Below are 17,833 nucleotides of genomic sequence, written 5' to 3'. Positions count from 1 at the left end.
ATACGCCTATAATTGTCTGTCCTATACTGAAGCTACTAAAACTAATACGTTATATAACACGTACATTTGACTTTTGCACGAACCTACAAGCTGTTACACAATTTGAGGTTCATTTGAATGTCAACGTTTAAAAAACACTTTCAAAAACCTACATTGTTGCCTGTCTAGACCTGTAGTCCATGTTATTGGTGTGGTATATCTTGTTTTATAGGTCTACAGTCGATAGATTTAACCTAATCCTGACGACACAACACGACCTAAACAAGATGTAAATTCCTTGAAATTATGAAACCGAGGCGGCGCGTTGCACCAGACGCTCAATTACATAATGCACTGCCGACCCACAACCTAACGTGCGTCCTGTACACCGGACGGTTCTGTACGCACTGGGGACATTCGATAGGGGGGCGATAGCACGTCGCCCAAACAAATCGCTCACTAAACACATACTTTAAAGTTAACGGCACTTGGAACTGAGGACGTCACATTTCATCTCACATTCACCATCTCACCGAGTCGTCATCAGACAGCCAATGGGGATATTTGTTGACGCAGTGAGCGACCAACGAGGGCAGTCGTGAAGGAAGTTCCACTATCGTTCGTCACCAGCAAAGGTATATAAACTGCCGATGGAGTCTGAAAAGGGTTTGAAGCAAGTCAATAACAGCGGAAACATACTGAACACAGACTCCAAGAGCAGCGAGACAGACCGTTACGTTTGCTATAGGCGTTCATTTTTATTTGAAAAACTTTTTGCCGTGTGTAATACAAGTTCCCTAAATTCAGCTATTGATTATTTTATATATGTATAACTGTTGAGAGAGAGAGGGCGCATCCTGTGTTGATGTTAACAGAGCTGGCACAGAGGTGCTAGGCTATACCTTGCAAAAAAAGGTATATTCAGAAATTAAAGGAATCTGCCGAACACAGTAGCAATGCCTTACGATCTAGGTGTGTTTGACAGCCGAGCCGATTATAAATCAGAGAAACAGTGCCAAAGAACCTCCTTTGCCTTCTACCAAGCAGTGCGGGACCTGTTACCAGTATGGGTGCTCGAGGACATGCGGACAATGGAAGTGTTTCATTGGGAAGAAGGGCGGGCGTGCTCTTTTACTCCACCCGAGGCTTTTCTGTATGCACTTGTTCACGACCATCAACAATACGCCAAATTCCTCCTCAACAGATACTCTGTCGGTGCACTGGAGATGCCCAGTCAAAGCTTCTGCTGCTGCCAAGCATCAGCAACACCGCATCTCACAGTAGCTGTCCGCTATAATCGTATTACTATCCTGAAAATGATCATGGACTCCCTAAAAGACTTCTCTCATAGTGAGCGCCAGAGCTACTTGAACACCCGTGGATGTTTTCATATGCAAGGAGGCAAAGACGCATTACATCTGGCGTCTGAACTGGTGCGCCCTGAGTGTTTGATTATGTTACTAGGACACGGTGCATGTCCTTATGTCACAGACCGAGATGGGAACACCCCCTTGGACTGCCTCCTAAATCAGATACGCCAGGGCGAGCCTGACATGCGTAGCAAGCACGTCTGCCTTGGTTACCTCATTCTCTTCATGCCAAAATTCATTTTTCAAATGAAGGGACAGTTGCAGAAGAATCCAGGGCTGTGGCAGAGTCTTATTGGAGAGCAGGCGTTCCAGTGGCTCTTAGAACTATCGCCTCCCTCTCTTTTTGTTCAGGCTATGCATAAGATGACCCAGTCTATACCTGTTAAACAGTTGGACTCTCTGCCAGACTTTCTGAATCCACTGGACTTCAGGCTACACCAGTATGCCAGACAAAGATTCTCTCAGACAAAACTACCTGACTGACTACAGGACTCAAAGGTTTCTTTTTGGCTATGGTGTGAACGATTTATTACAATGCAGTATGCAGCTTTGTAAATAGCAACAACTCAAAGGTTTTCATTTTGATGTTTAAAAACAATGCACTATAGAATACACATCCTGACTTGTCATACTTTAAAGTAGAGTGAATTGAATGTTGCAATGTAAATAAGAGTATTATTGTGTACACAAGAGAACCTGTTGCAGTTGTTTTCTGTCATCCAGAATATACTTCGCCATTATCTGGTGGTTGTGGAGTGAAGCAGTGCAGAGAATGTTATTACACAGGCAACTGAGAAGTGTTGTGTTAGACCTACAGAAACAATAGTAGACTAGGTCCAAAAATGAACGTGTCACCCATAACATGGCACAATGGTTTGAATGTGCTTTTTGCGCACGGCTCATGGTCCGAAGGAAAACATTCTCAGCTCCAGTCCTGTCCTAGGCCCCCACAATTTTGTTCCAGATCAGCACTGTGTTAGTGATGGGCTAGAGTAAAAATGTGCAGTCCTATGGAGGTCATACAGCCCCATCAGGCAGAGTCACTGTAAACACCTTTATTAAGGAAGTTCATTCATACTGAGGAGAGGCATAGATTCATACAACAGGATTCAGTGGACTTGCAGTGCTCTATATCCCATGGAATCCCATATAGACACACAGAGGGGATACTTCAACTCGAATTTTGGGTTTTCCTGTCTAGTGTAAAACATCTGTCATTCAATTTTTCATCTGGTTTTTCATCTCAAATGGCACCCTATTCATCTATATTGTGCACTACTTCTAGCCCGGACTTTGTCAATCTGAATTGAACTGGCAAACTCCTAAGGATTAAATAGCACAGTATTCAGAAGCAACAATATGATACCATTAAATGCATGATTCCCTTAATTATACAGTAACTGTATTAAGACGGAATAAATTATTTGGTTCATTTCCCTTTCTGGTAGTTATACAAAATACACGTGTTATAAATCTCCCAGAACAAACTCCTGCAAATATCCCTTCCTTAGTGAGCACAGTATTCCACAGTAAAAAAGGAAACATCAATCAATATGTGCACAGTAAGCACCTACACTTATATGCTACCCTTGCACTAAATGACTAACATGATACATTTCTCCATTCAAGTACTTCCAGTCACGTTACATCTGTGTTATTATAAACAGTAAAAAAACTAAATGGATCTCCTTCATACTACCATCGTAGTTTCCATTAAAACAACATGAAAACATAATTCAAAGACCATGGCCCTATATAACTCCTGTGATAGTAGTTCAACTGGACTAGAGGTATGACAGATCTAAATATTTAATTGAAGATACCCTTTTGGAAGGCTCTAAGTGTGTTGTGGTACGTACAGTATTCATCGGAATAAATCGATATGTAAAAAACAATACAAGAGCTACAGTAAGTTCCTTTGGGAGAGGACGTTTTCTAAGAAAACAACAGACTGTCTTAGGGTATAAAGTCTAGACTAACGCTGTGTACGGTCTCAGGGTAGCAAGTCTTGACTAGTGCTGTATTGGGAGTGCAGTTACCTTCCCACTTCAATTAAAGTGCAAACTAACTAAAATGAAGGAAAAAAATAGCATTCCTAAAACGTCACCAATAAAAAAAATATTAAAACGAATATAACAATTCATTCCTTAAATTAAATTCAATAGGGATTGGTTGGGTTAGGTTAAAAGTAAACACTGGTTGTACACAGCATGAGGTGGTCTGGGAGACACCCCGTTCCCTTGGTAACACCAATTATCCCATCCTGTCTGTCCACAAAGCCATTGTGCAATCCGTACTGATTCATAAGCACCAAGCAGTTGCCTTAGAATCTACTTTGTACATAGGATGATAACATTAAAAAGACATACAGTAGATAAAGTGCCCACCAATAATTGCAATGCAGCCCATTTCAGCAGTGAAAATGAATATTAATAAAGAGTGGTTGTTTCAGTTGGGGAGAGATGTGAGAAATAGTACCCTATTCCCTTCATAGTCCACGACTTGACCAGAGCCCTATGGTCCCTAGTCAAATGCAGTGCACTATATAGGGAATAGAACACAATTTCAGTCTTCTTTAGATGACCTCCCACTCCTCTTCCAGGTCCTCTCTGCTCAGGGAGCCTGTGTTGACATGGGAATTGATGGTGTTGTGCACCAGGGTCTCGGTGAGCCGGTGCCTCAGACCTCCAGAAACACTCACAGCCCACAGCTCGTCCATGGGTGTCACTGTGGGACAATCAGTATGTTGGAGGTGATCAGTTTGAGCAAGGCGAAGCAGAGGCACACAATTTTCTAATGTTGATCCCCTAACAAGAAGTTATTTGGGATGATTTGTAGATCAGTATTCTGACTGCAATGTAGTAGATCTCAAATGTGCACAATGGAACAGCAAGCCAAGCATTAACAATGCCTCTCATCACTCAACTATCACTTTCTCTCTCTCTCTCTCACTCACTCACCTCTGGCGCGCTCTCTCTCTCACCCACCTATGGCGTGCTCTCTCTCTCACCCACCTCTGGCTCGCTCTCTCTCTCACCCACCTCTGGCGCGCGCTCTCTCTCTCTCACCCACCTCTGGCGCGCGCTCTCTCTCTCTCACCCACCTCTGGCGCGCACTCTCTCTCTCTCACCCACCTCTGGCGCGCGCGCTCTCTCTCTCTCACCCACCTCTGGCTCTCTCTCTCTCACCCACCTCTGGCGCGCGCGCTCTCTCTCTCTCACCCACCTCTGGCGCGTGCGCTCTCTCTCTCTCACCCACCTCTGGCGCGCTCTCTCTCACCCACCTCTGGCGCGCGCTCTCTCTCTCTCACCCACCTCTGGCGCTCGCTCTCTCTCTCTCACCCACCTCTGGCGCGCTCTCTCACCCACCTCTGGCGCGCTCTCTCACCCACCTCTGGCGCGCTCTCTCTCACCCACCTCTGGCGCGCTCTCTCACCCACCTCTGGCGCGCTCTCTCACCCACCTCTGGCGCGCTCTCTCACCCACCTCTGGCGCGCTCTCTCACCCACCTCTGGCGCGCTCTCTCACCCACCTCTGGCGCGCTCTCTCACCCACCTCTGGCGCGCTCTCTCACCCACCTCTGGCGCGCTCTCTCACCCACCTCTGGCGCGCTCTCTCACCCACCTCTGGCGCGCTCTCTCTCTCTCACCCACCTCTGGCGCGATCTCTCTCTCTCTCACCCACCTCTGGCGTGCTCTCTCTCACCCACCTCTGGCGTGCTCTCTCTCACCCACCTCTGGCGCGCTCTCTCTCACCCACCTCGGGCGCGCTCTCTCTCTCTCTCTCACCCACCTCTGGCCCGCTCTCTCTCTCACCCACCTCTGGCGCGCTCTCTCTCTCACCCACCTCTGGCGCGCTCTCTCTCTCACCCACCTCTGGCGCGCTCTCTCTCTCACCCACCTCTGGCGCGCTCTCTCTCTCACCCACCTCTGGCGCGCTCTCTCTCTCACCCACCTCTGGCGCGCTCTCTCTCTCACCCACCTCTGGCGCGCTCTCTCTCTCACCCACCTCTGGCGCGCTCTCTCTCTCACCCACCTCTGGCGCGCTCTCTCTCGCTCACCCACCTCTGGCGCGCTCTCTCTCGCTCACCCACCTCTGGCGCGCTCTCTCTCTCTCTCTCACCCACCTCTGGCGCGCTCTCTCTCTCTCTCTCACCCACCTCTGGCGCGCTCTCTCTCTCTCTCTCACCCACCTCTGGCGCGCTCTCTCTCTCTCTCTCACCCACCTCTGGCGCGCTCTCTCTCTCTCTCACCCACCTCTGGCGCGCGCTCTCTCTCTCTCACCCACCTCTGGCGCGCTCTCTCTCTCTCTCTCACCCACCTCTGGCGCGCTCTCTCTCTCTCTCACCCACCTCTGGCGCGCTCTCTCTCTCTCTAACCCACCTCTGGCGCGCTCTCTCTCTCTCTAACCCACCTCTGGCGCGCTCTCTCTCTCTCTAACCCACCTCTGGCGCGCTCTCTCTCTCTCTCTTTTAACCACGTCTGGAGCGCGCTCTCTCTCTCTCACCCACCTCTGGCGCGCTCTCTCTCTCTCACCCACCTCTGGCGCGCTCTCTCTCTCTCACCCACCTCTGGCGCGCTCTCTCTCTCTCACCCACCTCTGGCGCGCTCTCTCTCTCTCACCCACCTCTGGCGCGCTCTCTCTCTCTCACCCACCTCTGGCGCGCTCTCTCTCTCTCACCCACCTCTGGCGCGCTCTCTCTCTCTCACCCACCTCTGGCGCGCTCTCTCTCTCTCTCTCACCCACCTCTGGCGCGCTCTCTCTCTCTCTCACCCACCTCTGGCGCGCTCTCTCTCTCTCTCACCCACCTCTGGCACGCTCTCTCTCTCACCCACCTCTGGCGCGCTCTCTCTCTCTCACCCACCTCTGACTCGCTCTCTCTCTCACCCACTCACTCACCCACCCACCTCTGGCGCGCTCTCTCTCTCTCTCTCTCACCCACCCACCTCTGGCGCGCTCTCTCTCTCTCTCTCTCTCTCTCTCTCACCCACCTCTGGCGCTCTCTCTCTCTCTCTCTCTCACCCACCTCTGGCGCGCTCTCTCTCTCTCACCCACCTCTGGCGCTCTCTCTCTCTCACCCACCTCTGGCGCGCTCTCTCTCTCTCACCCACCTCTGGCGCGCTCTCTCTCTCTCACCCACCTCTGGCGCGCTGTCTCTCTCTCTCACCCACCTCTGGCGCGCGCTCTCTCTCTCTCTCACCCACCTCTGGCGCGCGCTCTCTCTCTCTCTCACCCACCTCTGGCTCTCTCTCTCTCTCTCACCCACCCCTGGCGCGCGCTCTCTCTCTCACCCACCCCTGGCGCGAGCTCTCTCTCTCACCCACCTCTGGCGCGCTCTCTCTCTCTCACCCACCTCTGGCGCGCGCTCTCTCTCTCACCCACCTCTGGCGCTCGCTCTCTCTCTCACCCACCTCTGGCGCGCTCTCTCTCTCTCACCCACCTCTGGCGCGCTCTCTCTCTCTCACCCACCTCTGGCGCGCGCTCTCTCTCTCACCCACCTCTGGCGCTCGCTCTCTCTCACCCACCTCTGGCGCGCGCTCTCTCTCACCCACCTCTGGCGGGCTCTCTCTCTCACCCACCTCTGGCGCACTCTGTTTCCCTCTCGATGCTCTCTCCCTCACGCCCGCTCCCTCGCGCCCGCTCCCTCGCGAGCGCTCCCTCCCTCTCGCGCCCTCTCCCTCCCTCACCTCTCTCCCTCATCACTCACCTCTCTCCCTCATCACTCACCTCTCTCTCCCTCACCTCTCTCTCCCTCACCTCTCTCTCCCTCATCACTCACCTGTCAGCCAGTTGAGCAGGCCTGGTATCTTCTTCCAGTAGTCCCCTGCTGGGTTCTTGTCAGTGATACCATAGCGCCTCGCCACCTCCCTGTTGGGGCAGCGCACCCAAACAGTCTTCACACTCAGCACCAGCTGATTGGCCTGCAGGCCTGGGAATAATTTGGATAAACGAAAGGAAAGATTATGATCTAGTCTTTGGACAAAGGTTTTATGAATGGGTGTCTGATCTTCCGCTTATGAATATGGAGATTACAAAGTCTTTGGAGTCGGACAAAGGTGTTATTAATTATCATTGGGTGTCTGACTAGTCGGTCAATCGTCAGGTAATTTACCTGGAATGTGTTCCCAGTCTGTGCCGATAGGCATCTTGTCTGTGATTCCCGTGCGGGCATGTACGTTCCCTCTGTTGTCCATGGCCCACAGCATTCTGTCGTTGGGACTGGTGTGGATTCTAATAAAATGCACTCCTAGTGGCTGATGGAGCAGGAAACCATGACGGTGTCAACAACAGAGCACAACAGGAGATATCATGGGCTGAACTATAAACTCAGTGTGAGGGTCAAATATTTTTGTCTGGTATGTCTCCAGAATTACTTTATCATCAATATCTATAGTAAAATGCTAAAACTATTTTCTTAAACAGTCTGAAGATATGAGGATTGACTTAAAAATAAAATACATAAGCAACCATCACTGTATTAATCAAATGCAGGCAGATGTACAATGTAGGCAATCATATTGGTCTTTCTATAAATAAAAGGGGACAATTTGTGACATCAGGGTCAACACTTCAAAATGGTTTGATATACATTTAAATATGATTTTCTTGCAGCTTCACATGTAAAAGGAATATGAGTGTATAAAAGGCACAATGAGACCATAACTCCTAGCAACAACAAAACATCTACATGTAATTCAAATGTCACATCTAACATGGATACTGCATGTTTTCTTTGTCATGCCTAGTAGCCAGGTCTGTTTGTGCTTTAGTCAACTTCTCTATCATTTATAGCCATGCTTAACCTTCCATTAGAATTGAAAAGATAAACAGCATCTCTATTTTCTAAAAGTCGATATAATAATATAATACAGTGGGTTCTGTAAACAACATCATTGACAATAATAATATCCAATAATTAAATCATTATAATTAGTAAACTCTTCAAGAAGTGTGTGAAAACTAGACATCCCATTCTTGCTTCCTCTATCCTTATTCCCTCCACTTCTTGTCTCTCCTTGAAAGTGCATTGAAGCCTAAGAGGAAGAACCTTCGGAACGGAGGAAACATCCCTCACCCATCACTCTCTAACATGAGTGGCACAGCGGTCTAAGGCACTGCATCTCAGAGCTAGAGGCGTCACTACAGACCCTGGTTCGATTCCAGGATGTATCACAACCGGACGTGATTGGGAGTCCCATAGGGTGGTGCACAATTGGGCCAGCATCATCCATGTTTGGCCGGAGTAGGTTGTCATTGTAAATAAGAATGTATTCTTAACTGACTTGCCTAGTTAAATAAAGGTTAAATAAAAACAAATTTAAAAAACTGTTGCATCACTCACCTGTCACACTCTCTCGGTCTCATCACTCTCCTCTCACACTCTCTCGGTCTCATCACTCTCCTCTCACACTCTCTCGGTCTCATCACTCTCCTCTCACACTCTCTCGAGTATTTGACAGCTATTACATGTTTTTGACAGTGCCAGACTGACTGACTGAGCTACCATAACACCCATAGCCTGTCCAGAAACAACCCATAGCCCCGACTGCCCAGAGTCTAGACACTTGTGGAGATCTGAGAGGGATTGATGGGTGGTGACACGGTGAGAGCTCCACCTAACCCTCTGATAGGCTTGGTGGAATTTTGGTGGTATAGCTTACACCTGTCCAATTCTCTGGGGCTAGGGGTTGTTTCTGGACAGGACCCCACAACCCTCTGCGTGTGTGGTGGATCTACAGCACAACTCCTGAGGCATTGGTTGGATGTTTAATTCCATTGTTATGCACACAGATTTGCACAGGTGTAAGCTGGACACACCCACAGCACCCTACCAGGCTGATCAGACAGGTCTGGGTAGCTGGACACACCCACAGCACCCTACCAGGCTGATCAGACAGGTCTGGGTAGCTGGAGACCAGCTGTAAACAGTGATAGGATATATTTACACCCTTGCTTCATTCCTGCTAGTGAGATGTGCAACCAAAGACTAACTATAGCTAGGGATATCTCTAGTCTAGCAACATATACTGTTGTTTTGGCTCCATAGCATCATTTAATAAGATTACCAATGGTTAGATAGGATATATCAGTACACTAACCATTTACAGTAACAACAGTTCATTATTAATAAGTCAATACACACTAAATCGTATGCAGGAATGGAGAAATCTTACTTTATCTTGCCATTGTGGCACGGTATGGGCAGCTGTTAAAACTTCTTTGGGATAGGGGGTAGCATTTTCACATTTGGATGAATTGGTGCCCATAGTGAACTCCCTCCTACTCTGTCCCAGATGATAATATATGCATATTATTATTACTATCGGATAGAAAACACTCTGAAGTTTCTAAAACTGTTTGAATTATGTCTGTGAGTATAACAGAACTCATATGGCAGGCAAACTTCCAAACAGGAAGTGAGAATTCTGAGAAGGGTCGATGTGAAAGTCATCACCTATTCAATTCCCTGTAATATATGGATCTGTTTGCACTTCCTACGCCTTCCACTAGATGTCAACAGTCAGGAGAACGTGGAATGAAGCCTCTAGTGCACAGGAGTCAAACTCATTCCACGGGGGGGCCGAGTGTCTGCGGGTTTTTGCTCCTCCCTTGTACTTGATTGATGAATTAACATCACTAATTAGTTAGGAACTCCCCACACCTGGTTGTCTAGGGCTTTATTGAAAGGAAAAAACAAAAACCTGCAGACACTAGGCCCTCCGTTGAATGAGTTTGACACCCCTGCTCTAGTGTGATGTGGGGCTGGATGGGAGCTATTTGAGTCAGTGGTCTGGCAGAATGCTAGTTCCTGGTCACGCGCGCTAGTCATGGAATGGCCATGTGTGCCATTACTTATACAGACATGAAGAAATGCTCCGGTTGGAACGTTATTGGATATATATGATAACAACATCCTGAAGATTGATTCTCTACTAAGTTTGACCAGTTTATTCGACTTGTAATATAACTTTTTGAAGTTTTCGTCCGACGTTGCCTGCATCCGCGCCAGCGTTTGGACACGTGTACTTCACATGCTAGCTAAAGTTGCTAATTGGACATAAGTAATGGACATTATCGAACAAAAAAAACGATTTATTGTGGAAATAGGATTCCTGGCATTGCATTCTGATGAAGATAATCAAAGGTAAGGGAATATTTATGATGTAATTTCGTATTTCTGTTGACTCCAACATGGCGGAGAAATGTTGTTAAATTGAGCGCCGTCTCAGATTATTGCATGGTGTGCTTTTTACTAAAGTTTTTTAAAAATCTGACACAGCGGTTGCATTAAGAACAAGTGTATCTTTAATTATATGTAAAACATGTATCTTTCATCAAAGTTTATGATGAGTATTTCTGTTATTTGACGTGGCTCACTGTAATTACTCCGGATATTTTGGAGGCATTTCTGAACATGGCACCAATGTAAACCGAGATTTGTGGATATAAATATGCACATTATCGAACAAAACATAAATGTATTGTGTAACATGATGTCCTATGAGTGTCATCTGATGAAGATTATCAAAGGTTAGTGATTAATTTTATCTCTATTTCTGCTTTTGTGTGACTATCTTTGGCTGGGAAAAATGGCTGTGTGTTTTTTGGATTTGGTGGTGATCTAACATAAATATATGTTGTGTTTTCGCTGTAAAACATTTTACAAATCGGACACGATGGGTAGATTAACAAGATGTTTATCTTTCATTTGCTGTATTGGACTTATTAATGTGTGAAAGTTCCATATTTCAAAAAAATATTTTTGCATTTCGCGTGCTGCCTTTTCAGCGGAATGTTGGGGGGGGGTTCCGCTAGCGGAACGTGTGTCCTAGAAAGGTTAATCAATGAATGAATAGATTTACAGAAGTTAGAAGGGTGACTTACTTTGAAAGGACATAAAAGTGTTGGCTGTGCACTTGACCAGGCATTCTACATTAAACTCCACCCAGATTTGAACATCAAAATATCAAGTTGTTTTTGAGGTTTATATGCAAAAAAATACATTTTTTACTCAAAAACGAATAAACAGTCGTTTTCACATTCCCGATTGCTCCAGTTAACTATGGAAAACAAGAGATCAAAACGTACATGGACCGTAATCTTAACTCAGGTATCTTGATTTAATGTTGTCCACAAATTAGGCTAATTATATTGACCACCATAACAACATAGACACAAAATGTTCTGTCAATCCTTGAAATAAACATTAATTCCCACACCTTGGCAGTTGTTAAATCACATGCAGTATCACACAAGCTCTTTACCACTTGAATGTCATTCAAAAAATCCTTTCCTGAATCAGCTGATGTTGCACGATAATGTCCCCATGCAACTAAACAGCTAGATATCAAACGTGCATCAAATAGCTATTGTGTAATTATTGAAGAACCCTGTTAATGACAGTATCGATTTTTGCTTTATTAATCATATTAAAGTTACTCTTTCTGTTTGAAGCATTGGATTTTGCAATCACATACATCATTTTGGATGTGTGCCCATGAAACTGTTTTCACACCATAACATAGATACGAAATGATACCAGGTTACAGTACACTTCCGAGATCTCCATACAAAAGAAAAGACAGCAATATCCAGGAATTTCACAGAATCAGGGTCAAAGTCTAATTCAATTCTTAAAAGCTTACAATATAATAAATGTAAGGAAAGAAAGGTAGTGTTTTGTGTCACATGATTTTTGCCAAATCTGTGAAGACTCCAAGAATGAGAAAGGGTTTAAACATATGTTTTAATTCAATTTATGAATTATATTGAATGTATCCATGTTCCTCCTTTATATCTTAATGCATTCACATACATTTTATTTATTTATTAATGACTTTGTAAAAGCTCCAAACAGTTGTCCAATAAAATAAATGCTCACTGGTACCCTAGTTCATAGAAAAACCCATATAAACTATGCACTGTGTTTAGACTGGCTTTACCTGCTCTGGTGGTTCGATACAGATCCAGGCAGGAAGCATCATGCTGGGGTTGAGGGGTTGCGTACCGACGCGGAAATAGACCATCCCATAGCCATCACACGCCCACACGTTCTGGCTGCCACAAGATACGCTGACCAGCCTTACCTGATCTGCAAGACAAAGCAAACCAAAGTCAGTTCTTCAGCTTCTTGGAAGTCTTTCTTCATGACATTGAAGAAGGCACTACTGTGCAGAAACATTGGTTCAGACATCTAATAATAGCAAAGATATTTTACATAATGTTGTAACTGGCTTTGATAATAGGCTAATTTTAACTGGGAGTAATATAGAGTGTATGTACAAGTCTCTATTACTATTGTTTAGTAAGCAGCCTAACACAGCAACCACAGCCATGGCTATTGCTTTTTGCAGCACAACACAACACAGCACAATAAGACCATGTGACAAAACACTATTATGTCACAGTAATCTCACACAGATTACAGAATCTGACTATTGGGATGAGCGACCTCTAAACAAACAATGACCTAGCTACGTCTACTTTAAACATTCTGTGAGTGACGTACAATGCGCTGCCATTGCAGGCCTTGAAATGTACGTGACAAACGACCTGTCACTGGACCATTCTTACAGCACAGCCAAGCAGAATAACTCCTGGAACTCGTTCCTTGGTCTATTTTTCCTCTGTAAATAAACTCCCAAACAGGGTTTCTCTCTTACCAATAATTTTCAATAGCTCACATTTGCATAAAACAGCCAGTGGAGAAGCGTGATATGATTTACCTTTCCCAAACTTAATAGGGCATGTGATGTTGCAAAGAGGATATGGACATAGGCATGCAACCCAGAGAGGAGGTCAACATGTCTGGATGTACTCAACAAAAAAATATATACTCACAGACAACTCAGGGCAGGAAGTTGATTAATTTAACTGGTTTGTTAAATTGTCATACTAACCTTGATGCTCCTCTATGATATCCTATCATATTGATGACATCTGTTGGGCAGTCCTTTTAATCTAAACACATCGCTTAGAACAGGAGGCGGCATATTGATGATGTAAACACTTCAAAGAGTTATCTGAATGGGAGTGATGTGGACGCCAAGGAACTTGAAGCTCTCAATCTGCTCCACTACAGCCCTTGTCGATGAGAATGGGGGCGTGCTCGGTCGTCCTTTTCCTGGAGTTCACATTCATCTCCTTTGTCTTGATCATGTTGAGGAAGAGGTCGTTGTCCTTGCACCACACGGTCAGGTCTCTGACCTCCTCCCTATAGGCTGTCTCATCATTGTCGGTGATCAGGCCTACAACTGTTGTGTCATCAGCAAACTTAATGATGGTGTTGCAGTTGTGCCTGGCTATGCAGTCATGAGTGAACAGGGAGTACAGGAGGGGACTGAGCATGTACCCCTGAGGGGCCCCCGTGTTGATGATCAGCGTGGCGGATGTGTTGTTACCTACCCTTACCACCTGAGGCCTGCCCATCAGGAAGTCGGATCCAGTTGCAGAGGGAGCTGTTTAGTCCCAGGGTCCTTAACTTATTGATGAGCTTTGAGGGCACAATGGTGTTGACCGCTGAGCTGTAGTCAATGAATAGCATTCTCACGTAGGTGTTCCTTTTGTCCAGGTGGGAAAGGGCAGTGTGTAGTGCAATAGGGATTGCATCATCTGTAGATCTGTTGGTGCGGTATGCAAATTGGAGTGTGTCTAGGGTTTCTGGGATAATGGTGTTGATGTGAGCCATGACCAGCCTTTCAAAGCATTTCATGGCTAAAGACGTGAGTGCTACAGGTTATTTCATAGTTTTGATGTCTTTACTACTATTCTAAACTGTAGAAAATAGTAAAAATAAAGAAAAACTCTTGAATGAGTAGGTGTGTCCAAACTTTTGCCTGGTACTGTGTGTGTGTATATACAGTTAAAGTCGGAAGTTTACATACACTTAGGTTGGAGTCATTAAAACTCGTTTTTCAACCACTCCACAAATGTCTTGTTAACAAACTATAGTTTTGGCAAGTCGGTTAGGACATCTTCTTTGTGCATGACACAAGTCATTTTTCCAACAATTGTTTACAGACAGATTATTTCACTAATAATTTACTGTATCACAATTCCAGTGGGCCAGAGGTTTACATACAATAAGTTGACTGTGCCTATAAACAGCTTGGAAACTCCAAAAAATTATGTCATGGCTTTAGAAGCTTCTGAAAAGCTAATTGACATCCTTTGAGTCAATTGGAGGTGTACCTGTGGATGTATTTCAAGGCCTACCTTCAAACCCAGTGCCTCTTTCATTGACATCATGGGAAAATCAAAAGAAATCAGCCAAGACCTGTCTGGTTCATCCTTGGGAGCAATTTCCGAAAGCCTGAAGGTACCACGTTCATCTGTACAAACAATAGTACACAAGTACAAACACCATGGGACCACGCAGCCGTCATACCGCTCAGGAAGGAGACGCGTTCTGTCTCCTAGAGATGAACGTACTTTGGTGCAAAAAGTGCAAATCAATCCCAGAACAGCAGCAAAGGACCTTGTGAAGATGCTGGAGGAAACAGGTACAAAAGTATCTATATCCACAGTAAAACGGGTCCTATATCGACATAACTTGAAAGGCCGCTCAGAAAGGAAGAAGCCACTGCTCCAAAACCGCCATAAAAAAGCAAGACTACGGTTTGCAACTGCACATGGGGACAAAGATCGTACTTTTTGGAGAAATGTCCTCTGGTCTGATGAAACACAAATAGAACTGTTTGGCCATAATGACCATTGTTATGTTTGGAAGAAAAAGGGGGATGCTTGCATGCCGAAAAACACCATCCCAGCCGTGAAGCACAGGGGTGGCAGCATGATGTTGTGGGGGTGCTTTGCTGCAGGAGGGACTGGTGCACTTCACAATATAGATGGCGTCATGAAGAACGAAAATTATGTGGATATATTGAAGTAACATTAGTCAGGAAGTTAAAGTTTGGACGCAAATGGGTCTTCCAAATGGACAATGACCCCAAGCATACTTCCAAAGTTGTGGCAAAATGGCTTAAGGACAACAAAGTCAAGATACTGGAGTGGCCATCACAAAGCCTTGACCTCAATCCTATAGAAAATTTGTGGGCAGAACCGAAAAAGCATGTGCGAACAAGGAGGCCTACAAACCTGACTCAGTTACACCAGCTCTGTCAGGAGGAATGGGCCAAAATTCACACAACTTATTGTGGGAAGCTTGTGGAAGGCTACCCGAAACGTTTGACCCAAGCTTAAATTGTTTAAGGCAATGCTACCAAATACTAATTGAGTGTATGTGAACTTCTGACCCACTGGGAATGTGATTAAATAAATAAGCTGAAATAAATCACTCTACTATTATTCTGACATTTCACATTCTTAAAAATAAAGTGGTTATCCTAACTGACCTAAGACTAGGATTAAATGTCAGGAATTGTGAAAAACTGAGTTTAAATGTATTTGGCTAAGGTGTATGTAAACTTCCGACTTCAACTGTGTATATGTGATGGGATGTATAGACATTATGGACAGTATGTGGTTAGAATATGTAGCATATAGGTAGGATAGAATAGTATATGTATAGCAATAGTTTAATAGGATGGCCTTGAATAGAATACAGTATATAAACAATATTAAAGTGACCAGTGTTCCATTATTGAAGTGACCAGTGTTTGATTATTAAAGTGACTAGTACATAGGGCAACAGCCTCTAAGGTGCAGGGTTGAGTAACCGGGTAATAGCCGGCTAGTGACAGTGACTAAAGTTCAGGGAAGTGTACTGGGTGAAGGCCAAGGGGTTTTAACCAAGGCAAATAAGCCAAATTATTTCAACTGAATATTAAATGGCTTCATCCCTCATCCCTTAAAAACATCGTAATTTCATCTTTAGGTAAGGTTGGTAGCTCAAATTAAGTGAATTGATTTGTGAAGAAGGCTATGGAAACAGAGGCATCAAAGTTGCTTGTCTTTAGTTATTTTGTGGAATGGTTAATGGACAACCCTTCCTGAGGCAAGTCATTGCTCTTTCCATGTATCACATTATCACTATTTGATTAAGCTATTTGACATTCTGTAACAAAAGTCTGTGTGGGGAGAGACTGGGGCAGGGGCAACTTCTAAACTGTAGATAGGTAGCTGTCATATCTGCTGGGACTTCTTTAACCATCATAACCCGTGCTAATATCATACTTAACCAGCCTGTCAGAAGATCGGGATTTCCAACTCTCCAAATACAGATAACCCAGGAAGACCTCATATGTTAATCATTGATAACGTATAGAAATACTCCTGGAACTTCTGGGCAGAATACATTCTAAGAAAAGATTAGTCCTAAACGTTCCCTGAGTCAAAGACTATAGACACATGGTCTTCAGCCCCGTCTCAGGGCAAGGCCTAAACATGTCTTTGTATCTTTCTGAATAGTGTATATGGTGTTGCAGCTTCTATGCTTGGCTGCTCAGAGTGGTCTTCAAAGCTCAGGTCAAGGACTAATGTTTTCTGGACATTCATGACCTTGGACATCACCCTTTCAACTCTGACCTCTATAATGGAAATCAACCTTTTATAATAAATGTTCTACACCCAATGAACATCTTACGTAAAGAAGCTACACTTGCAAATGTCACTATGGCATCACTTTCTAAACTACCCTTCATGAACTATAATGAACTGTGAAAGGTGTCAAAAACACTATGTCCCTGTGCAGCGTTTTAGTATGGAGACTTAGATCATGTGTTCAATGACACTAACAGAACAGGGCTAAAAATGAGTGCACTCTCAGCTCCTTCCCCGCTCATGTTACATTGTGATGCACACAGAGCCCAATAGGACCTGGCTACAGCTGTCTGCTGTCGTCACATGGCTGTCTATTTGCACCCGCCACTTTCTAGCAGCAGAACATATACAACCTGAACCACTTCAATAAACAAACACTGAAGCTTCTACCAAGACCCTGGTGGATCTAGCCAAGGGTAAAAACCTATCTGCTATTAGATCATTTAAAATCCATGGAAAGCAAGCTAACACTGAACTCTAGGAATGGAGGGTTGGGACTAGGGTTGGTTGGGCGATATTTGGGTAGACCTATTCCAAGGTAATGCTACTTCCAAATATCACTGGAATCCGATATCGTTTTGCGCTGTTAATGAGTAGTAAATCATTCCAGACTGTGCAATTTTTGTGCTTATTTGTGACCTTATAGTTGCCTTCTCATAAATAAATACATACAAATAGATAACTCATTAGACTATGAACATTGATACAGCCTAACTGATAAAACTGCACCCTTTTGATTTGTAAAGTTCAAATATAGTATCGTCTTGCACATCACAATATCTCAACCATATATCGTCAATGTCAAAAGATCACTGATACTCGATATTATCAAGCCTAGTAGGGACTGAGTTGATAAAGATTAGGCCGTCTGCCAAATGAGAGTAACACATCAGTCCAATATCTGTTTAGGATCATGTGGTTTCTGCAGACATGTCAGCTTACTGCTTGAGATGTGGTGCAAACAAGCAAAATCTAAAGGCCATG

The 17,833-nt window shown here is 44.9% G+C and overlaps 2 protein-coding genes across 2 annotated transcripts in view; one reads left to right on the top strand and one right to left on the bottom strand.

The window, feature by feature from the left end:
* The first annotated feature begins 356 nt into the window (after nt 1-356).
* LOC129813101 (ankyrin repeat domain-containing protein 9-like) lies at nt 357-2,044 on the top strand. The gene has a single exon (XM_055865282.1). The coding sequence runs from the start codon at nt 936-938 to the stop codon at nt 1,830-1,832; it is 897 nt and encodes a 298-aa protein (XP_055721257.1). The 5' UTR covers nt 357-935; the 3' UTR covers nt 1,833-2,044.
* A 345-nt stretch (nt 2,045-2,389) lies between these two features.
* The window catches only part of LOC129813105 (tectonin beta-propeller repeat-containing protein 2-like), a 42,305-nt gene continuing 26,861 nt past the window's right edge, over nt 2,390-17,833 (bottom strand). The window contains 4 exon segments of the mRNA XM_055865289.1: nt 2,390-4,076; nt 7,128-7,277; nt 7,461-7,602; nt 12,292-12,440. Of these exon segments, the coding sequence (XP_055721264.1) occupies nt 3,925-4,076; nt 7,128-7,277; nt 7,461-7,602; nt 12,292-12,440 (593 nt within the window). The 3' untranslated portion in view covers nt 2,390-3,924.

This window comes from Salvelinus fontinalis, chromosome 16 (assembly GCF_029448725.1).
Source record: "Salvelinus fontinalis isolate EN_2023a chromosome 16, ASM2944872v1, whole genome shotgun sequence".
Taxonomy (NCBI): Eukaryota; Metazoa; Chordata; class Actinopteri; order Salmoniformes; family Salmonidae; genus Salvelinus; species Salvelinus fontinalis.
This window is presented reverse-complemented; position numbering and strand designations above follow the sequence as displayed.

What these genes read in the sequence shown, in the direction of transcription:
- LOC129813101 (XM_055865282.1), top strand. Translation starts at nt 936, where the DNA reads ATGCCTTACGATCTAGGTGTGTTTGACAGCCGAGCCGATTATAAATCA.